The sequence below is a fragment of the Prinia subflava genome, chromosome 5 (genome assembly GCF_021018805.1).
Source record: "Prinia subflava isolate CZ2003 ecotype Zambia chromosome 5, Cam_Psub_1.2, whole genome shotgun sequence".
NCBI classification, from domain to species: domain Eukaryota; kingdom Metazoa; phylum Chordata; class Aves; order Passeriformes; family Cisticolidae; genus Prinia; species Prinia subflava.
This window is the reverse complement of record NC_086251.1, coordinates 61,593,240-61,616,516: the sequence shown is the minus strand read 5'-3', so window position 1 is coordinate 61,616,516 and position 23,277 is coordinate 61,593,240. Positions and strand designations below refer to the sequence as shown.

Genomic DNA, 23,277 nt, shown 5'->3' with positions numbered 1-23,277 from the left:
CCCAGAATGACAGAAATCCTGGAGTGACAGAATCACAGGCTCGTTGAGGCTGGAAAACATCTCCGAGGTCACTGAGTCCCAGCTGTGCCCGATGCCCGCCCTGTCCCCAGCCCAGAGCACTCAGGGCCACCTCCAGGAATTCCTTGGACACCTCCAGGGATGGGCACTCCAAACCTCCCTGGGCAGCCCCTGACAACCCTTTCCATGGAGAAATTTCCCCCAATATCTCATTTAAACCTCCCCCTGCACAGCTTGAGGTCGTCTCTTGTCCCTATTCCCTGGGAGCAGAGCCCGACCCCCCCGGCTGTCCCCTCCTGTCAGGAGCTGTGCAGAGCCACAGGGTCCCCCTGAGCCTCCTTTGCTCCAGGCTGAGCCCCTTCCCAGCTCCCTCAGCCTCTCCTGGGGCTCCAGACCCTTCCCCAGCTCTGTTCCTTTCCCTGGACACACTCCAGCCCCTCAATGTCCTGTCGTGAGGGGCCCAGAACTTGGCTGAGCAGGGGGGGATGGACCAGAGGCCCACTGTGGTCCCCTCCAGCCTTTCCCATTCCGTGACTCTGGAAAAGGCTTGGAACAAGCACTCCACACTTCCCCTACACAGGTGAGGAGTAGGGGATGAAACTTCAGTTGAAAATAAGTCAAGTTCACTACCTGTCACTTTTTTACACTTCAACTCCATACTTTTATAATGGAAGAAACTACTTTTTCAGGGCTGTCAAGCCATCCTTTTTATTATTGTGTATGCCTTTGATAAATGTGCAGATACTATCGGAAGCATTTACAAAATCCATGGGGAGACAGGATCCCTGGAAATGTCCAAGGCCAGGTTGGATGGGGCTTGGAACAACCTGGGATAGTGGAAGGTGTCCCTGCCCATGGCAGGGGTGAGATTGGATGCACTTTAGGCCCCTCCCAACCCAAATTATTCTATGATTTTCATGCTGGATAAAAAACAAAAGACACAAATATGCATCATACATTAATGTATTTTTTAATGCTCATTATAAATAATGTGTCAGTTGCTTCATCTCTCAGTTTTACATGATGTTCTAAGGACAATATATAACCCATGAACAAAACAAACACAACAGAAAAAAATATATATACATTTGTTTTCCTTTATACAGAAATTTGTCATGAAATGACACCGAACAGGAGAATGAACAGGTAAGTGATGGAAAACCTGAGTGACAGGGATGGCATTTGCTGGAATTAAACAAAAGGATTTTACTCTTGATCAATCCAGACTGTTCCCCCCTGCTGTCCCTAACACATAATCTGGCTAAAATCAAATATGCTAAAATCCTTCTTCTTTCCCCCATCAGAATTCAAACAACTCAATTTTCCTTGTATTTAAAGTACTTCTTGGGGCACATGCCCCAATATAGACTTTTAAATCATTCTAAATTGACAAGCAGCACTTCAACTGCATGAATTTTGTACACCTGTATTTAACTTGGGGTCTGTCCCCTTCCAAAACCCCCATCCTGAAATGCCTATGTGCCTTTATTTTCACAGTGATTCGTAAAGTAAGAGTTGAAAACATTTAAAACACCTTCTGGTAATGAAGTAGTTCAGATCTGACGTGGCAGGACCTGTTGCAGGAACAAGGCCTAAAAGTTCAGTGATTTTTGACTGCAATAATAATATTAAATACTTTGGTTTTCGCCTATTCTGCATAGGAGACACATTCATGCACAAAACACCCCGAATGCTTAATAAATTATGTGTTTCTATGCTTATTTTCAGTAGCCTGGACTTTGTAGAACAGCTGCTTCTCTTCTGAGCTGACACAATGAGTTAAGGAGCAGCGTGGCACCTGTCTGGAAGCAGCTCTGCCTTTCCCTTTGGGAAGGGATTGTCCTGAATTGTCCTGTGGCAACCGAGCCACTACAGTACTGGAAGGCAAAAGGCACTTCTGAGAATTAATTCACACCAATCTTCCAGTGAAACTGGGAGTTTTGCCTCAAAAGTATTTACTAACAGGACGTTTTCCTCCTCCTCTCTTCTGTAGTTTGTTTTTTTCCTTTTTTTTTTTTAAGTTTAGTGAAAAAGAAGTAGAGCAAGGTAGGCTAGGAGAGAAAGGGAAAAGCCAAAAGTCCCTTTTCCCTATTTCTGCTTCTCCCTTTTTGGTGCTGTGCTCTAGCAATGTCTGTGTTTGGTTTACAAAAGCCTGGTAACTACCAGGAGATTAAAAGAATTAGTTAAGTAGTCCAGCTTTTAAATTGAGCAACATGAAAGTAATTGCACAATAATTGAAGTGAAATATTCATTCCTTCCTTTTTGACTTTGGTCACAGACACAAGTAAATCAAGGTCAAGATATGAAGTAGACTTAAAATGTACTGGACTGTTGCCATGAGTTTTTCTTGGTTTTGCTGAGCGTTCATATTAAAGGAAAAGTTCGTACCTTCTCACACTCTTTTAATGTAAACATCAGCTATGTTCTATAAACATAGCCATTGTTTTTACATTCTCTGCTGGACAAACAAGACTGTGTGACAGTCCCCTCCACCAATGTGATGTAGAGGTGGGATTTCCTTCCTCCAATCCACAGGCCTCATAGTAAAAGTATAAAAGTAGGTTTTTGTAAATAAACCGGGTCTTCTGCCCTGCTGCTGTTGTTGCACCCAGATCTGTGTCTCCAGCCTGTTTTCCTGGTTAGGCCTCCACGGTGATACTGGACCATAATATTTTTTCCAAATTCCTTATTTCTTTTGTTTCCTGGAATTATTTTGGAACTTAGCTAATTTCCACAGCATGGGTTTAGGGTGTGCTCAGTTCCCAATTTGCCAAGTCAGCCCTGGTACCCACACAGAGATTAAAATGTAACTCACACCACTTGGTGATAAACAGTAAAAGTAACAAGAAATCACTACTTCAGCTTTTTAAACCTCAGATTTCTATCAATTTGACATTTCCATATTTTTGCAGCCTCTGAAAAATCTGTAAATCCTTCCATTTGGGATGGCTTGGAGAAATCTCCACTACATGCATTTAGAAGAGCACAGCAGTGAAATAACTCATGAGGACTCCAACATGATGTTCTTCCATGATTCCATTTCCACTTTGTTGCCTGCACAAAGCAATGGAAGAGGAAAAGGAGGAGGGAAAGGAGGAGGGAAAGGAGGAGGGAAAGGAGGAGGGAAAGGAGGAGGGAAAGGAGGAGGGAAAGGAGGAGGGAAAGGAGGAGGGAAAGGAGGAGGGAAAGGAGGAGGGAAAGGAGGAGGGAAAGGAGGAGGGAAAGGAGGAGGGAAAGGAGGAGGGAAAGGAGGAGGGAAAGGAGGAGGGAAAGGAGGAGGAAAAGGAGGAGGAAAAGGAGGAGGAAAAGGAGGAGGAAAAGGTCACCTCCTGTGCCTAGTTCAGTCCACAAACCCTCCAAAATTGATAAGTAACCCCAGAGACACGGGGAATATCCTCTCAGCCACATCAGTACACAGCAAAACTCATTTTCCACAGGTTCCTCCACAGCTTGCAGGCAGTGTTACCCCAGCCTCTGGAGGGCTTTTGGCTCATGACAGAATTATCAGCTTGCCAGTGGTCTCTGAGACAAAATACCTCTTCCTCCCCCTCCTCAATCACGTGTACTTTAAGGAGGTCCAGTTTCAAGTATTCCAGCACAGCCCCTGTCCCCAGTTTGACTCAGAGTGTTAAATTGTGTCTTACTGGTCCGAGGGAGGCAGGGCAGGTTAGCACACACACCTTTGGGCAGGCAGGCTCTTACCCAGCTGCTTCTCTGTCAAACCCCTCTGTCTTGAAGGTGTTCCCAAAAAAATTGCATTTCTCCTGTGATCCAGGGGGAGGCACCACCTCCCATCCCAAACATCCTCTGCAAGTTGAGTAAGGAGCACCGAGGAAATACCCACCCAATCCAATTTGGTTTATCCTGCTTCCCCTAAGGTGTGTTTATCTCCCTCTGCTGACATTAATACCCACATTTATAGGTGAAGGAAGCCGATTTAGGCTGTTATTCCCTGAGTTCTTCATAATTACACTGAATGCATTTCTTCACGACAAATTACAGATTCTGCACTAGGATTAACACAAAAGACAAGACTTTTCCAGCTGATTCCTCAGGTCAGAGCAAATGCTGCATTCCTGGCAAAGCTCCGTGTTCCTGAGGATTCCAACAACAGGATCCCACTGACAAAATCATCCAAGTGCCCCCTCTTCATTCCTCTGCCAGCTGATTAATAAATACACTGCACTGCTTTACTGAATTTACACATCATAGAAACAAAACTCCCGTCTTTGCTTCTGTTGAGTGACTCTTCCTTGGTTTAACTTATTTCCATATACAAACACAGTAAGGCCTCTACAATTCAGAGTTGTCTGGCAGCACAGCTTTAAAAAAAAAGAAAAAAGAAATAACAGTCTTTATTTGCGAGCTGGGAAATTTCTTCAGATGAAATACTGTCACACTTAGTTGGAGGCAGTAGTCTAGTTCTGTATTTTAAATACACCTCCTTCTTTCTGAGCTCTGCAGAGAAACAGCCATCAAGACAACCCAGAAGCCTAATGAGTAATTGCTTTAGAGAAACCAGAATCAGTTTACAGGGCACAGCCCAAAGCAGCAAAGTCTTGCCTTCAGTAACATTTCTATTGTTGAAGACTGACCCATCAGCATTTCTAGGTTTGGAGCATGAAGTATTTTAGAAAGCTGAAAATATTGTGAAGTTTTCAGTTTGACAATCTGAGTTTGCGTTAGGCCTTTGCTTCAATCTAGATGATCCCATACAGGAAATTTAGGATTTGGATTTTAAATAGAAGCCAAACATCAAAATAACTCAACCTATAAAAACAGAAGTTTGGGGTTTTTTTACATAGTGATGATTACTTTTAGGCAAAACTTCGCAGAAAATCAGCTTGGGAACCAACAGAATTCTCCTTTGGCAGTGTCCAGTTTGGGAACTGGCTCTGTGCTCTCTGGGGAGGCATTTGTAACTAAAACTCATTCAGTAAAAAAAGGCAACGCAGTGAGAAGCTGAAATATTCCCATTCCAGTAAAGTGCGCGGGGCTGTGACACAGAGCAGCTCTGCTATGACCTGATCTCTGGTGCTGGGCTGAAGGAGGGGGAGGCCAAGTTCTTCACGATCCTGTTGAGGTTGGCAATCTTCTCCTCCAGTAAATAATTTTTTCTCTCTGCAGTTTTCTGCCGCTGCTCCGTCACCTCCAGAGCCTTCAGCAGCTGCGCGTTCTCCACGTAGAGATCCTTGACCATCACGTCTGCCTTCGTGTTCTTGGAGAGCTGGGTTGGGAATGGGACACAGGCACTCAGCAAATGACAGATAAAAACTCCAGAGGAGGCTCTGGGAAGTAGGTGAATGTGTTAATTGTATCTTCAAATATCAAAGGAAAACCCCATTCCTCTCGTTTTTAATCTAAACCCACGGTCTTGAGAGATGCTGTGAATATTTTGAGACTGGAAAGGTTTTTTTAAGGAGATGGGGTAGATAACAGAGAGTTTTTCAAATTAACCTTGTCAGGTGAGTTCTGCTTTACAGCATTTATCCTCTAAGGATAAATTTAGTGCACAAGAGAATCAACAAGCCCAGTGATCCCACAGATATACTGCCAAAAACTCCAAAACCACATCAAACAAAGGATGTATTTGGGGCAGGAGGCCTCAAAGAATCAATGCTTGATTTTCCCTTCAGGAAATTATTTTTTCTCCTTTTCTAAGCAACCTTTCCAGTTAGCATCCTCAGCTGAAAGTTGATTTTTGTTTCTTGATTTAGGAAATCAATGAATAGTGGATTCAGCCTCCAATTTGGAGCTTTATGAAGTTTTGGGCAAATATGCTGTAGCTGAGCTCAAAGGCATTAAATAAAACCTCTTTTAACTTTATCCTGAACAACAGCTTGGCAGCTTTTGCCTACTTAGGGGTTTACAGAAGGAACGGGGAAGGTTTGAGAAGTTCAAGAACACTTACTTGTTCTTTCAGCTGATTTACTTTATCTTGGAGAAGCCTCTTCACAAGCCTTAATTTCTGCTCCACATCCATCATCCGCTCTTCCATCATTTTTAGAAGCTGCTCATGACCCCCCTGGAAAGCAACATTTATGTGAAAATCAGTTAAAAATCAGTTCCCAGTCACCAGTCTATTTTGTTTTTCCAGATTATGATCAGGAAAATAGCTGGCCTTCCACAATTCAGTCTGGTTTAGAGGCAACTAAATTAATAAATCCTTAATTGAAGCAAAATATTATGGCAACACTTCAAGGACACTCTCAGCACTGAACTGGTTTTCCAAGCAAGTTGCACCTGGAATTACCAAATCAAGGAAAAATGATATAAAATTCTAAGTTCTGCCTTGTCTGTAACAGAGCTGGGTAATTTCTTTTTCTTGTTCTTTGGTGGTGCAAAATTTGTGATGAATGTGGGAAACAAAATGCCACTGTAATGGTTTTAGAATAAAAATAAGGTGATGTTTGACAATATAACTCTCCCTTGCCAGAGACCCCATAAAACTGAGTCATATGCAAAAGAAGAGGGATTCCAAACGTCATTTTTTTACATCTTTTTAGATTAGTTTTCATAACCCTAAACTGGTTTTCTTCTTTTTCTTCAGCGAGGTGAGAATGTAACTAAAAGCATCATAATTCTGTGTCATGAGACTGTTACACCACCACCTGAAGGAAAATTTCCCAAATAAATAAGAAACATCAGGAATTACAAAAGAATTTGTTTGGATTTAGGAACTTTAGACACTGACTGCAGGAAAATTGAGACTTTATTTTAATGCCAGTTTGTTACTCAAATTCTAGGCAGTCATTTGAGGAGATAAACTTGGAGAAAGCACCAGCCCAAAATAAAAAACCTTCCAACCCAAACCCATCCCACCTGTGGAGGAGGATAAATGAAAATCTACTTCAGGTAGGGAGTTCCTCATCTAAAACCCTACAAAATGATCCCTTGGGGGGGGTTGATTTAAGCTCACTCAACATTTTATTTGCTGTAGCATCAGAAACTCAAATCTGTGTATGAGGTTATGTGATAATTCATTTTTATGAAAAAGCATTTCCATTTTTATGAAAAAGCTTACATTAGAATCACATAGAAAACAGGTTTACAGTGTGGGTGGAGCAGGTATTTTGCTGAATTAATGGAATTTAATTCAAATTCAAAACCCTGGAACTCACTATTCCACTTTCCATCGGTTGCAGGAGCTTTGAGTGAATAGTTAGGTGGAAAAGAAGAATTAGAGAGGTCTCAATACCTGTGATCCCTGGGGTTTTTTGCCTTAAATGTTCTCATTTCACATTATTTCATGTTAAATGGGAGAAGTCAGCTCAGGCAGCAGCTTTAAGGTCATTAAATATAGGAGAAAAAAAAGATCTGTACAAGCAAACAGCTGAAATGGTTCATGGCTCCAACCAGAAATGTCACAGGCCTTAAAGACGTGTTTTGCTGAACTATTAAAGTATTAAAATCCTCATTTAATCGAGTAGTTTGAGACAAAATAAAAGCTATAGAATTTTATCCAATAAACAATAACTTTGCCTTTTTACTTTATGGCCACAGCAGTAGAAGATCCCTCACTTTCTTAAATTTTCAGGCTAAAGAAAAACTGATTTTCTGTACTCTAGTACATCCCCACCACAAATCTTTCCCAGAAGTCCTGATATAACAATGTTCATTATCAAAGATAAATATTTTGTCTAAAACTTGTTCAATCTTGAATTGGAAATTATTGATTTCTATGAAGACAAGAGACATTATGCTTAAAAAAGGATTTTATTTTTCATTTACATCAAAAAAAGTCATCTTTCCCTGTTAAAAAGTTTATACATCTTATACAAAAATGCAGTATAAATACCCCAGATTTTCTTCAAATCTCATATAAAATTAGTACCATTTGAGAAAAATAGGCTCTTTCCCATACTGAACAACTGCACATTTTAAATAACATAAATAAAACCCATTTGTAACAAATTAAAAAAAGCTTCAGGAAGCTCCTGAGCTTTCACAAAATAGCTTCTAGACAAATAAATAAGAAAATAACACTGCGGAAACTTTTTTTTTGCTGTTTTTTTGCGACAAAAAAGGAGGAAAAAAAAAAAAAAAAAAAAAAGAATTTGATCCTCAAGTTTCTCAGCTTATGCCAGTTCTGTGTTTTTGTGTGTTTATCATGGAAAAGGAAGGGGATCAAAAGCAGCCAGAGGTGTCAGAGGTGCCCGATCCTCCGGTAGGAATCTGCATGCACTGCTCGCTGCTCCGGTAGCAAGGCCTAGAGAAAGAAGGGAAGTGGGAATACTTCACCCTGATATCCAGGATTTTCTTCACAACAAGTACACTTCAAGCAAAAAATAATCACCAACACGAGCAAAGCAAGCAACACAGGACACACACACAAAAAAATACACACACACAAAGAGAAAAAACATGCAGAGTATTTTATATTTTCTATCTGTCAATGGGAGTATTAGCACTACACGTACATTTTCTACATCTAAGGACTCTCATCCATGGTTTTTAAAAGATCAGTGGCAGTGATTAAGTTAGCAAAGTTTTTTAGAGGAAATTCTCCTATCTCTCTCTATAAAAATCTCATTTATAGCACAAAAATCTCATATAATAGATATAAAATCTCACAGATTGCCCAGCATTTGGGAAAAACGTAGCCAAACTGGCCTTCCTTGGAAAGCTTTGAATTTCTATCTCAAACCTTGTTGTTCTTCCCTCAGAGTGAACAAGCAGCTGGTCAGAGGTGATATGAAATTTGAAATAAAGAGCTGTACAAAGAGGGAATTGAGCACCTCCTATTAATCAGTGCTAGACAAACTCTGGGAAATATTGTTTAATTAACAGGCTCCCAAATTTAGTTATTGAAAAAAGGATATGAGGTAATCACAGCACTGGACACAACAGGAACAGTCACTGGGTGTTCAGAGGAGTCCAGACAGGTTAACACAGTTGAAACAGCTCAGGAGTTATAATTTAATTTAGTAAAATTTAAACATGTAACAGCAGCCTTTGGATGAAAATAACTCAGGACTGACTGTAAAATGAATTAAAAACCACAGACAACCAGGATCAAAAAGGAATAAAAACTGCAAAGCAGGATAAACACAAAATAATTCCAATAATAAAAAAAAAAGAGGGATAACTTTGGATACCTCATAGGATCTAAGAAAGCTGCAAAATGCAAAGCAGCAGCAGAACTAAATTATTCACTTTACACAGAAAGCATGAAGATAACCTGACCTTGTACTCACTGGTGAAAGGATGATGGAGAGGGATTAGGATGGAAGTTTTCAGGGTGCTAAAGGGGACATTAAAAGGGACATGAGCTCAACTAAATGTTAAACCCCAAAAAATCAGGATGGCAAAGAAAAATCAACAGAGATTCAAGCAGGAGGTGCTTGCAAGAAGCAGCAAAGTGGAGACAAACAAACCTGGCTTTGTTTATAATTGCAGTTTTTAATAATAATTTGGGAAGTTATGTGGTAAAAAAGGGGTGTTACCAGAATATCCACTCATTTTAAGGAAAAAAAAGAAAAAAATGGAAAGGATTAAGTGCATTAGTGCATTGACAGCAAATATTTACAAAGCCTCTCTAAGTATTTTTAAATTCCCAACGCTTTTCCAGGAAATATAGGAACAATTCACATCTAGAACTGCAAGTTCCAGGATGTGACTCGTTTGCAGATTGTTCCAAAATCTAAATTACAAAGTCCTAATGCAATGCCAGCACATTCATTTGCAGCTGCCACTGCTGCAATATGGCTTTGATTGATTTTTAAATTAAACTGCACATTTTGCTCCCCATGGTGTGGGACCAAGTACATCAGCCTGTGGTGATGCACTCCTGAAAAGGAACCTTACAATCAATTTATTTCTACTTAACCTGAAATTATTTGTTTTTATTTTTACATTTTTATAAGAAGCATTTTGGTTTTATGCCTTTCTTTAAAAAGAAAATTATTCCAAGTTTTGGACACTTTAAAGACTGGTTACTGCCTATACTCCCTCCATAATACCTTTTTTCTAGAAAATCTATTATCATATTCAGAGATTTTTGAGCTTCACAAGTCTTGGTCTTATTATTTTAAGGTATTATTTTAAAGTATAACTGCAATCAAATTTAAAATATAAGAGGGGTGTTTTTTCCCTCCTATCAGATGAATAAATGGTAATAGTATTTTATCTAATTTATTTATCTAATCTCAGTATAAATCTAAATAAATATCTAATCTAAAACAGATAAAATACTCAAGGTACATTTAGGTTACTTAGAGCTTTACCTTTTCTCATAAGATAGAGCTGTAGTATTATTTTTAGACTTTATTTGGTCTGAGCCAAAGCTTTAGAGATTTAGAGATCCAATTACTTTTTGAAGAAAAGGATCATTTGGCAATTTTTCTATGGCAGATGCAAACATTTCTATGGTCTGTAATTCAGTTTTACAAGGTAAAAAATGAATACAAAAAGTGGCTCTGCCCAGCGTGGGCAGTGGGTGAATTCATCTTCCCTGGAATTGGTTTTCCCTCAGAACTGCCAGTGTTGAAGTTTCTCTACAACAGTTGACAGTGCCTTGTCTCATGGCCAAATCAGCAAGATTGGCCTTAAAAAAATGATTAATTTGTGAATTTGTGTCCTGCTCTGCTACAGCAAAAGTGGCAGCAACAGCCCAAACGAGGATTTCATGTGATGGATGCCAGTGCAGTGTCTGGCGTGGTGCATTCCAAAAATAACAGCTCCAGACACAGTCATCAGGTAAAGAAACAAAGAAAAGCCCCTATCAACACTCACTGCACGTGGAGCAGAGGGAGAAAAGCCACTTAAATGTTGATGGCAGTGGTTTGATCTCAAAAAACCAAAAAATAATGAAGAGGACTGCAGCATGAAGCTCTGCCTCAGGCTAACCATGCCAAACAGCATTTTTTGCACATCTCCTCGCTGGCGTGAAGTTGAATTTTCGAACTGGCATAAACAGAGAACGGATCTCACCAGAATAAAAAAAAAAAACAAACCAACCCAAGCCAACCAAAGCAAATATTTTAAAACCTCTCCCTTTCAGAGGTGGGGAGCCTTACCTGCTGCATGTTTGTCCCCGAGGGTCTGCTCTCCAGCTCTTCCTGGAGGCGCTGACTCCTCCTCTCCGCCTGGAGCAGCTGCTGGTGGAGCTGCAGGAATTGTTCCCTGGGCACCGTGGCACAGCCTTGCTGCTGGGAGCTCTGGCTACGCATCCCCCCGGACTGGAGCATCTGGGGAAGGAAAATCCCAAATGGATTGGAAGGAAAATCCCAAATCCCAGCCATCAGCACCTGCTCCCTGTGCCAGGGGCGCTCCGGGAGCAGCTTGCTTTGGGATTTCTGATTTTTCAAGAGAAACACGCCCAGGCTCAGGGGTAGAAGGTGAACAGGCAACTTTTTCCCAATGGAAAAAAAAAAAAAGATGGAATTTCACACAAAGGAAGCTGGGTTTTGATTCATCGTTTCAGGCCTTAATCATAAGAGGCACTGAATTTTTGATGAATTCCTATCAAAGTTTAGTTGGCGAGCTTTAAGTAACAATAATTTCCCAATTCAAGGGGAAGGCTGAAGTTGTGCTGATTATTAATTCTGCTGATTATTTCTAGTCCTTGGGATGGAGAGGGAACATTTATCTCTGATACTACGTTCAGAATTCAGTATTTATCACCCCACAGACATTCCCTAATATTCACTCCTAACTGTGGAGATATTAAGAGCTAAGACAGTCACGTGAAAAAATTTCACATTTTTCCAGACTAAAGCAAAACCCAGGTAAGTAACTCACAGCTGGAAGAGTTAATTATACTTAAAAGCACCAGAACTGGACATTAAAACTCCCTGATGGTTCAGATAAACTCATTTGCAGCTGGAATTTGTGTAGCATTAATAATTTCTTCCCATAAAGGTCCTGTTGCCTTAAAACCATTACTCTGTTCCCTTAGGAAAAGCTGTATAAGATTACCTTGGTGACTTGAATTTTCCTTTCACCATTGATTTTCATTTTCCTTTCACAATTGATTTTAATTCCCTTTCACAACTGGCAAAATCATCAATTTGGATAATATTTCAGTTACTGACTTCACCTCTAACTGTAAATATTTTTCACAATAGTGCAGCTCTTCTGGCCCTGGTACCATCCCTATCTCTCCTGGTCCAGGTAAACAGATAATACGTTTATAAATACTTCAAAATAAAACTCTTTGTACTTCTTAAAGCTATTTAGAGGTTCTCTTTGTCTGTAAAGGAGCTGTTCTTTTCCTGACAATATAAACAGTGAAAATAATGAGCTTTTGGTGAAATTTCTTTCAGGGTTCCTGCCATGTTGTGAAGCACACGTGTAACTAATGAGGAAACAGTCAATTAGTGTTAACAGCATCTTAAATACTAATGAAACAGCAATGAAAACAACATAGCCCTGCTGTACTCATTTGTGGAAGAAAATGGAACAACCACGAGCTTGCTAAACTATCAGGATGATGCCAAGGGGGAGCAGAAATTAATTAATTTAAGGAAACATTGGACAGTCTGGTGGAAAAGCATGCAGGCACCAGAGGTAAATATGCAAACACCTTCAAGCCTCACAGTCAATGGGGTAGCAGGAAGCCACTTTTCATTCTCTCCCTTCCAATTTTAATTCTTTTGGAAGCAATGGGGAGATTTCTCTCCATTTTCATGGCAACCCCCTTAGGAACACGCAGCTCCGTGGGATACAGAACCACACTGCACAAAGAACTGTCCAAAACTGACACTGAAATGAAGAGTGGCTTCTTTACTTAAGAGATGCATGGAACAAAAAGAAAAGAAATCCATAGAAAAAAAAATAAAGGAATGTTTTCTCCATGCTATGGGGGTACATTAAAAATTATTGCTCTACCTTCGCACACTATTTCAGAGAGAGAACTGCCCCCTTCCACTGAGTTCTAGCCAGGTTAGCCATGGACAAAAGGAGAACAGGCACAAAAGAGAGAGTTAGAAGTCACAAATCACTGAGTGAATGTTGTACACCCCTGCTGGGAAAGGGTTACCAGGAGGAACAAAACCCTGCGTGTTTGAAATGCACATTTCAGGAGAAAACACAATCCCAGGCTCGGTGTTTATGGGTTTAAGTGTTTGGCATTTTCCCAAAGCTTAATTAAGGCTATATAAATAAATTCACAGGGAAGATAAACAGCCTTTTCATTAACTCGTCAAAATCTCGTACTTCCTAATTAGGTTTTTACAGTTTTATTACTAATTAGAGTAGATTTTCAGCCTAATGGCTCCCATTTGATGAAAAACATGAAGCCATTTAAAAAGTGTTATAGAAGCCTCATCTAAAAGATGCTCTGACTTATGGAACAAGTCAAAATCGTAGTTTTTAAATTTTTTTTTTTAATATTACATTTTAAACTCAAATCCAGGGCATCAAATTCAGGCAAGACTACTGAGAGAGAACTTGGAGGTCTGGGTTCAGTGTGACCTTATAGGACACACTAAACACAATTAAGTTGCCCATTCCTATAACCAAAGACTCCTAAATTTTGATATCCAGCATGATGCATCTCCAGCAGAACTTGTACAGCAGCTTTTGGAGCAATCTCCACTGAAGTTTTCACTTGTGACTTTAAATTAACTGTAAGCTGTGTACATTGACATTTTATCATGATTTAGATAATACTAAGCTTAAATTCAAATTATTCACAGAGGAAATAAGAGCAGGTTTCTACATTAAGAGCAACATTACACAAATATCAGGAAATTTGAGGTGACACGTTTAGGAAGGAAGAGAGAAGTGTCAGCCTTGCCTCAAGCACAGAAACAAATTTCTTTGCTATTTGATTTTTTACCTGAAGCTGTATTTGAATTATGACTATTAAGAGAACAGAGTGTTTGCCACACAACTTGGTCATGAAATATGAGGTTAAACATCAAGAGAGGTTAATTCTTCTGGTTTCCATTAGTTTTTTTTCTCTGTTGCTACACATCCATAAGTTGTTTTGAAATAAAATAAATTCAGTATAATAGTGATAAAGGCCCACAGTCACCACTGATTGAAAAGTACCTCCATTAACTGATCATCCAGCTTGACTTGCTTTTTTCTTAGCCCTTCGTTTTCCGAGCTGGTTTCCAGTTCACGTTCAAGAGAATTCATCTGACTGATCTATCAGAGACAAGAAGTTCCCTTAGAAAAGCAGCAATTTCTCATTTTATCTGGTTTTCCCCCCTCAGGAACCACTGAATACCAAAGACAACTCAAGTCTAAAAATCAGGAGTATTTGGACAAGGGCTTTGCTGCAAGAGCTGTCTCACAGCAGATGCACAGAGCCCTGTCAGCTCCTTCAGACACAGATTTGTGAGAGGCAAAGAGCACAAAATTCAGAGTAGAAGAAGAAAGTCCCAGCTTCTCCCTTGAGCTTCTGAGAGGTGGAAAGTACTGCCCTGATCTGTGTGTTTACCACCCAGAACTCACCTTCCTGTTTGCAGATGACAACTCCTTCTGAAGCTGTTCACACTCCCTCTTCAAGCTCAGCTTCTCCTGCTCTATGGCTTTGACAATCCCTGACTGGCTTTGATGCTTTTGGTGCTTCAGGGAAAGGATTGTGGATTCCAGCTGGCGGATCTGAGGAGATCAGAGCCAATGTGAAAAGATGTTCCAGATAATTCCACTTCATCTAAAACACCAGCTCGTTTTGGACTCACAGGATGGTTTAGGTTGGAAAGGACCTTAAATCCCATCCCATCCCACCCCCTGACACACAGGGACACCTTCCACTATCCCAGGCTGCTCTGAGTCCTGTCCAACCTGGCCTTGGACATTTCCAGGGACTGAGGGGCAGCCACAGCTTCTCTGGGCAACCCTGGGGTATTTCTGACACATTTGCTTTGGTATCTTGGCCTTCCTTCCCTTCATCCTCCCCATAATCCCCTTAATACTGCAAGCCAAGAAATTGCACAAGGAGAACGTTAGGAATATTAAGAATCTTTCTGAAGCTGGACTGAAATCTTGGACAAGAATTACAAGGATTGTCTTTTAAGAGAAGAGAAATATCCTGAGAGTGTTGTGGAGTCTCATTCTCTGGAGATATTCAAAACCTGCCTGGACTGTGATCTGTACAAACTGAGCGACCTCAGAGCTCCCAAGCCCAGCCCTGCTGTGACTGCCAGGTTACCTTTTCCCTGGAGTGAGCCAGCTCTGTCCTAGTGCTCTGCACTTCCCTCTGCAGCCTCTCGTTGTCCTGCCTGAGCAGCCTCTGCTCCTGCTCCTGCTCCAGCTCATCCCAGTGGATCTGGCCCCGCTGGTCCTGCAGCCCTGAGGGAGGCAGTGCCCCTTCCAGAACCCGGTTCTTAAGACAGACAGAATTGCAGGGTTAGGCCTTCAACAAAGAAGCAGACATTTGCTCTATTCAGGTGGGTTTGAGGTGGATTTTCAGTAAGTGCAGGCTCCAAAGTTGCAGCATTCCCATCTCCCTCCCAGCCCACTCACTGTTTTCCCATAAGAAATCCAATGTGCAAATCCCAAATGCTTCCCTCGACTAAAATCATGGATAATGGCTGTGTGCACAGAGTTCAGCAACACAAGAAAAGCAATTTATGCTCTCTTTAGAGCCAAATAGAACTCAGTATTATATATTATGCACTAATAGCTGTAATTTAGCTCCTCTTGTACCATTCTGAAACAGCCTCTTTTCCACGTGGACATTAAATATTCCTTAATTACATGGCAAACAAGCCAAATTAGTAACTGAATTCATAATAGCAATCCCAAGACCGCTGTGTACAACCTCCTTCAGTTACAAATCCTCATTAGTGAGAGGCTGGTATAATTCTGTACCTTTCAAACCCATTTTGCACTGAAAATTAGATCCCCTGTCAATGACTAGTTTAATTTTTATAGCTGATAGGTGTAAATTAATACATTGTCCACAGATTTGGGGGTTTTACTGACAAAAGATTTCTTTTAGGGAAGAATGGCGATGGACTGATCATTGCCTATCAACAGTTAAAATACAGTTTTTAAAAATCAGATTCAAACCTGCACATTATATCCAATATATAATAATTCCAGCTACCTGCTGAGATCCCTGAAGCCCTTTACCTTGTCACTGGTGCTCTGCAGCTGTTTGTGCAATGCCACCACCTCTTGTTTCAGAGTTTCCTTCTCCTGCTGTGTCACCTGCAGGTCGGATTTCAGCCGGGACATTTGGAGGTTGGTGCTCTGCAGAGTTTCACTGAGGCTCTGAACCTGGAAAGAGCAGGAACCCAGCTTGGCTTTTGCTGGACCAGGATGCCCTGTGTGGATCAGGTATCCCGGGTATTTAGGGTCTCTGATGGAGGGAGTGAAGTTAAAATGCTGATTTCCCACATGGAAAATGTTAAATTGAGTTTATTGCTCTCTACAGCTCCCAGGCAGGAACGTGGAGCTGAGGGGTTCAGGCTCTGCTGCCAGGGAACAAGGGACAGGATGAGGGAACAGCCTCAAGGTGTGTCAGAGGAGGTTTAGATTGGATATTAGGGAAAATTTCCTCATGGAAAGGGTTTTTGAGCATTGGCACAGCTGCCCAGGGCAGTGGTGCAGTCCCCATCCCTGAAAGGATTTAAAAGCCCAGTGGATGTGGGACCTGGGGACACTGGTCAGTGGTGGCCTTGGTAGTGCTGGGGGAATGGTTGGATTTGATCTTAGAGGGGTTTTCTATCCTTAAAACTCTCTGATTCCTAATGAATTTCCCACTTTCTGTTCCAACCTCGCAGCCACTCACTTTGAACAGTCACAATGCTGCATTCACCAGAAACATCCTCCAGCCCTGAGCATTTACTGTGATATGCTGGAAAGAAGCCTTCCCTTGAATTATTTATTCTTCCTGGCAGCCCGTGGCCAAGGAGAAACTCCAGGAATGCTCAGCCAAGCAGGGAACCACCTGATCCCATCCCTGCTAGGGAAGGGTGAGCCTGCACCAGGACAGAGGAGCAACAGCAGAGTCTCTGCAGCATTTTGGGAATAACCAGGCAGAGGGAATTGGCAAAACCCACTTGGCTGTAGAGAGAAAAATCCCTCATTGTGTTTAACAAGTTTCCTTTCATGCTTTAAGAACATTTTAACTTTGAAAGCCCCTTGAAGGAGCCATCCTCAGCTGCACGGCCTCAGAAGGAGGCTTTAATGAGGAAAAGCACTACCAGAGATGATCAAAATGCTTTTATCCAGGGTTATAGTATAAATCAGTGTCTCCTACCTTGTCCTGGGAGAGGCTGAGCTGTGCTTTCAGTGCCTGACTCTGCTGCTCCCAGGATTTCTGCTCCTGCTTCAAGCTGCTGACTGCACTCTCCAAGCAGCTGACTTGAGCAACCTGCAGTGAGATTACATCAGGAATCCTCACTCAGGAATTCTGGTTTTGACTCAGTTTGACTTCAAGGGTTACCCTAGAGGGAGTTAAAGCTAAGGAAGGAAAATGCAGGAAAGCAAAAAGCCCCTCAGCTCTCTGAATTTCCACACAATGGGATTATTATTTACAGTGTGCAGATTGCTCTGCTGAAGTTCAGAGTTACAGTAGGTTAGAGATGCAATAAAAGGCCAAGAACACTGTCTTCCTTGTCCTGCTGCAGTATTTATAGCCAGACCTCTCTTCCTTGCAATGTTTGGAATTTTCTACATAATCAAATTACAGTAAAGCTGTGCTGCAAAATTCAATTCCTCTCTAAGACCAGCTAGGAAAAAAAAAAATCCAGGCAGTGGCAATTAAGCTTTTATCTGGCTTGAGAGTGAGGGAAATAACATCCAGAGAAGTTTTACAGGTTATGGTGACACAGATAATGATACAGGAATTTTAACATCCCTTTAGAGGATGTGATGATGTGGATCTGCAGTCTTTTCTCACCTTATCAATACATCTGTTCAGTTCCTCACTCAGGGCTTCTTTCTCTTCCTGCAGCTTCTCATTTCTAGTGGTTAAACTTGAAACTTCATTTTGAAGGTCGGCGAGATCAGGACATCTGGGCAGCTGTGGGAAACAAACCCCTCACAGTTGCATTTCTGTGCCCTCGCAGAAATCATGGTTTGGTTGGAAGGGACCTTTAAAAGTCATCAAATTCCAATCCCTCTGGAACAAGCAGGGACACCTCCCACTATCCCAGGTTGCTCCAAGCTGTCCTTGGACACTTTCATAAATTCTTGGAGCAGCCTGTGCCAGGGCCTCAGCACCCTCACAGGGAAGGAATTTTTCCACAATATCCCATTGAAAACACCGGGTGTTAAAACACACAGAGGGAAAAACACTGCACTGCTGATTTCCAATCCTTTTCCCAACTGACCCAGTGCTTTATCCCTGCCTTTCCTCATTCCATCTCCTGCCTGTAATTACACTCCAGCCACAATCCACTCGTTTCTGAATAGGCCTCAGCTGCTTTTGCTTCTTAAGACCATTATCTGCCCTGAGCACTGGGTGCCTCAACTGAGTGTTTTACACTCTGCAGAAAATGACTTTGTGGAGCCCTCATCAGGGAACTGACTCATTTGAAGCCTTCATTATCTGTGTTTATTAGCATATATTTACAGCCAGTTGAACTGTGCTTGTACAGGAGATAACTGAGCTCTCCAGGAAATTATTTTCAGATGTTGTGAGACTCTGATAGCTCCAGATGGGTTTAGCAACAGGAATTCCCCCTGACAGGACATGCTGGAAGAGCTCACTCCTTACATGGAGCTAAAATGGGTTATCTCCAGTTACACAGGGAAATGTTCTCCTGTGGATCCCATTTGCCCTGTCTATTCCTTAATTAGAGCTTTAAATCTTTATCTTGACCAAAGCTTCTCTTTGTAGATCCACTGCTCCCAAAAATATTCTGGCAAAGTCTAAGTGAACCCAACCTTATTCGAAAAATTGTGCCTTGCACCTGGAAACTGTTTCAAGAGGAGTTACACTCCCTCACTTTTATGAACTTTCTTTAAAGAAATTAATACTTCCACCTCTTAATTTTCATCCATTAAGAGATGGTGAAAATAAATCTGATGGCACTCAAATAGAATCCCAGAAGGGTTTGGGTTGGAAGGGACCTTTAAAGGTCATCAAGTTCCAATCTCTCTGGAATAAGCAGGGACAGCTCCCACTATCCCAGGCTGCTCCAAGCCCCATCCAACCTGGCCTTGGGCACTGCCAGGGATCCAGGGACAGCCACAGCTCCTCTGGGCAATAGAAGGCCATACCTGTTTTGTCTTCTCCAGCTCCTGCTTGAGGATGTGGTTCTCCTGCTCCAGCAGATGAGCTTGAACCTTCATTTTTGACACCTCCATCTCCAAAGACGACACCATATTTGATGACTGCAAAAAATAAAAGGCTCAGATTTCAATTCAGGAGACTCACAGAGCACCAGAGTTTAAGCAGAGGATGCTGCAGCCACTGGACAGAGCTGAGATAGCACTGGATGAACAGCAGCCATGCTGGAAAGTGCAGGGAAATATTTGGCATCACTAAGCTGTGTTTTCAAGACAAACCTGCACATTTTCCCCTCCTGGCTTTTGGCTACTGTTCTGTTTGAGCCAGCACTTAGCAAAGCTCAGCTTTGAAATCCCAGGACAGGGATGCCAATTCCAAAGCCCTGAAGTCCAACTGTCCCACCAAATCCTGTACCTCTATTTTGGAGTTTTCCAGTTCCTCTTTCAGCAGCAGCCTCTCCTTTTCCCATTCTTCCAGGGTACACTTCCCCTCTTCCCTTTCCTTTTGCTCGAGCACCCTTGCCAGCTGCTGATTGAGATCCTGCACATCTGCTTGTGTTTTGGAGTTCCTCTGGCTGAGTTCTGTGTTTTCAGAGTCCAGCTGTTGGTTCCTGGTCTTCAGATCTGCCACCTGAGCAGGGACAGCAGGGAGTTCACACCGGGAGTGAGGTTTTGGGGTCGGGGAGTGAGGTTTTGGGGTCGGGGAGTGAGGTTTTGGGGTCGGGGAGTGAGGTTTTGGGGTCGGGGAGTGAGATTTTGGGGTCGGGGAGTGAGATTTTGGGGTCGGGGAGTGAGATTTTGGGGTCGGGGAGTGAGATTTTGGGGTCGGGGAGTGAGATTTTGGGGTCGGGGAGTGAGATTTTGGGGTCGGGCAGTGAGATTTTGGGGTCGGGCAGTGAGATTTTGGGGTCGGGCAGTGAGATTTTGGGGTCGGGCAGTGAGATTTTGGGGTCGGGCAGTGAGATTTTGGGGTCGGGCAGTGAGATTTTGGGGTCGGGCAGTGAGATTTTGGGGTCGGGCAGTGAGATTTTGGGGTCGGGCAGTGAGATTTTGGGGTCGGGCAGTGAGATTTTGGGGTCGGGCAGTGAGATTTTGGGGTCGGGCAGTGAGATTTTGGGGTCGGGCAGTGAGATTTTGGGGTCGGGCAGTGAGATTTTGGGGTCGGGGAGTGAGATTTTGGGGTCGGGGAGTGAGATTTTGGGGTCGGGGAGTGAGATTTTGGGGTCGGGGAGTGAGATTTTGGGGTCGGGGAGTGAGATTTTGGGGTCGGGGAGTGAGATTTTGGGGTCGGGGAGTGAGATTTTGGGGTCGGGGAGTGAGATTTTGGGGTCGGGGAGTGAGATTTTGGGGTCGGGGAGTGAGATTTTGGGGTCGGGGAGTGAGATTTTGGGGTCGGGGAGTGAGATTTTGGGGTCGGGGAGTGAGATTTTGGGGTCGGGGAGTGAGATTTTGGGGTCGGGGAGTGAGATTTTGGGGTCGGGGAGTGAGATTTTGGGGTCGGGGAGTGAGATTTTGGGGTCGGGGAGTGAGATTTTGGGGTCGGGGAGTGAGATTTTGGGGTCGGGGAGTGAGATTTTGGGGTCGGGGAGTGAGATTTTGGGGTCGGGGAGTGAGATTTTGGGGTTGGGGAGTGAGATTTTGGGGTTGGGGAGTGAGATTTTGGGGTTGGGGAGTGAGATTTTGGGGTTGGGGAGTGAGATTTTGGGGTATCTCCTTTCTATTAAGGTTATTAAAGATCTGACAAGTCTCACTCTGACAGTGACTCCAAACAATTAATTTGTCATAATGTATAACATAAATGTTATAACAAATGTCATAACATTTGCCTTAATTAGACCAGTCACATCAGTCCCCCACCACAGCACCCTTTGCCATGCTGGTGTGGATTTTGAGGGTTATCCTAATAGATCATTCTGAGCAAGTATCTTCCTAAGCAATACCAAGATGAGGTGGATGTAAAAGGTAATTAATGCTTCTGTTTCACCCGTTCTAACAAGCCACCCCTAAAATAAAAGTAGCAGCCACAGGGATACAACTGGCAGCATTCCTAGACCAAGCCAGCTGGGAAATGAGGTTGAATCACAATCTCTATTTCCCATGGGCTACTGCAGAGCATTGCAAAAAAATTACAAAACAAAAGATTTAAACTTTGTATTTCTACGAAATAAACTTTCCAAGCTGACTGTGCAAAGTGCTCTGTCAATCCTGTAAGATGGACAATTGCAGCCTTTGTCTTATGAGCAAGCCTTATGAGGTCAAGCAAGCCTCAAATCAGTCCCAGAGAGGCAATAAAAGAGTTACAAAATGTTTAAATTTATAAAATGTTCATTTTCTGCTGCCTCTGTGACTATCCAAGGAACAGCTTTGATGCAGTGATGATTTCTGCAGAGAAGGTTTTGGGCTCAGCCACACACCTGCTTTTTCAGGTTGTCAACCATCTTCTGCACAGCCACTTTCTCCTTCCTCACAGCCTCTATCTTCTGCCTGTAGAAAAAGGAAAGCTCATTAACACTAAAATAAATTTTCAATATACACAACTGCAAGATTTCACATGAGGGCATCACCTCAAGTTGTGCCAAGGGAGGTTTGGAATATTAGGGAAGATTTCTTCACTGTCCAGAGCAGTGGTGGAGTCCCCATCCCTGGAGGGATTTCAAAGCCATGTGGATGTGGCACTTGGGGACAGGGGTCAGTGGTGGCCTTGGCAGTGCTGGGTTAATGGCTGGACTTGATGATCTTGAAGGTCTTTTCCAACCTTAATGATTCCAAAAACGAGCTGGTTTTTTTAACACCACCAGAAATGCTAACTGTGGATATTTATTTATTGCTCAGCATCCCCGTTCCGCATGAGCTTGGCAAGAGCTCAGCCTCTCAAGGTGCCCCAAGCAGGTCCTTCCTAGAGGGGAAGAATAATCCCAGGATCAGGGATGGTTCTGCACTTGCCAAAGACCCAGCCACTGGAATAATCTGTCAGATGAGCCTCTCCCTGCCTTTGCTGAAGCACAAATAATTGCATCAGGTCAGCTCCTGCTTACTGGGTCACCTCAGTCCCTGCAGCTAAACCCCTGCCTGGCTCTGGGGGTGGGCAGGACAAGCTGGGGCAGGGAAAAGGATGAAGAATAACCTGTCAACCAGCTGGATTTCCAACAGCACCACGAAATAACCCTATTTTGGATTTGTACAGCACCTAACGCACAAAAGAGCTTGGAGAGAAGGCACAAATCCATTGTGGCTGAGCCACAGAGACAGCCTGAAGGCATCACAGGGTACATTTCCCAAGGAATTCTCACCTCATTTCTTCCCTGGATCCATTCAGCTCCCTCAGTTTCAGGCTGGAAGCGCTCCCCTCCTCATTTAATAAAGTCACTTCGTTTTTCAGGACAGCGTTCTCCTCCCGGAGCTTCTCGGCCTCACACCTGTGGCAGAGACAGGAGACAAGTGAGAACAGATCCTGTAGGACACCTGGAGAGGGGAAAGCATCCCACAAGTCAGAGCTACCTGTAATGCTTCAAAAACAAAGCCACAGTTGCCTTATTTTATGTATAAATGGTGTATTTATATTTTATGTGAATTTGGCAGGAGCGCTCCCTGCGGTTTGTTCAAAAAATCCCAAAATTTCACAACAAACTTTAAAAAAAACCCCTGGGCTTCTAGGGCATGTTTTTGAGCAGCTCAAGTGAGTTAAAATCTAAAGTTTCACACTAATATTCTACATGTCTTTCAGTCCTTAAGCTACAAATACCAACTGAACACCACAATATGCAGATTGCCAGGAGAGTGAGCTGTTTCCCCAAGTGGAATTCAGAATTCTGGGAACAGCACAGTTGGAAAATGTCCTTTCTGTCCTCGGGAGACTGCACAGAAATAACTTAGCCATGGTGGGACACCTGAAAGAACAATTTCCTGCAGGAAGCTGGTGCTGAACAATAATTAAGCCACTTGTAGCCACTTTATCACAAAAAAAAAGAAGAAATCCTTGCTGGAATACAGCAGTTAAAAACAAGTAGGTAAAACCTATGATGAATATAATATAATGATTTTATAACTGTATTTACCATATCACACTCCTGAGGGGTTCCTAACTGGGGAAAAAAAAAAGCCCCTATAATTCTCTAGTAT

At 42.6% G+C, this 23,277-nt stretch overlaps 1 protein-coding gene across 8 annotated transcripts in view; it reads right to left on the bottom strand.

Moving 5' to 3' along the window:
- Positions 1-971: 971 nt before the first annotated feature.
- Positions 972-23,277, bottom strand: part of NIN (ninein) — a 61,562-nt gene continuing 39,256 nt past the window's right edge. For 4 of the 8 annotated variants that reach the window (XM_063399717.1, XM_063399716.1, XM_063399723.1 and 1 more), the window contains 13 exons: positions 22,449-22,574; positions 21,573-21,642; positions 19,574-19,789; positions 19,150-19,263; positions 17,825-17,947; positions 17,183-17,296; positions 16,051-16,197; positions 15,125-15,298; positions 14,425-14,574; positions 14,017-14,115; positions 11,037-11,207; positions 5,930-6,043; positions 972-5,245 (listed from right to left, as the gene is read on the bottom strand). In XM_063399717.1, coding sequence (XP_063255787.1) covers positions 5,036-5,245; positions 5,930-6,043; positions 11,037-11,207; positions 14,017-14,115; positions 14,425-14,574; positions 15,125-15,298; positions 16,051-16,197; positions 17,183-17,296; positions 17,825-17,947; positions 19,150-19,263; positions 19,574-19,789; positions 21,573-21,642; positions 22,449-22,574 — 1,828 coding nt within the window. In that variant the 3' untranslated portion in view covers positions 972-5,035. Of the gene's footprint in view, positions 5,246-5,929; positions 6,044-7,715; positions 8,228-9,204; positions 9,263-11,036; positions 11,208-14,016; positions 14,116-14,424; positions 14,575-15,124; positions 15,329-16,050; positions 16,198-17,182; positions 17,297-17,824; positions 17,948-19,149; positions 19,264-19,573; positions 19,790-21,572; positions 21,643-22,448; positions 22,575-23,277 lie in introns of those variants that run through there. The other 4 variants (XM_063399719.1, XM_063399721.1, XM_063399720.1 and 1 more) reach the window with 4 other exon arrangements.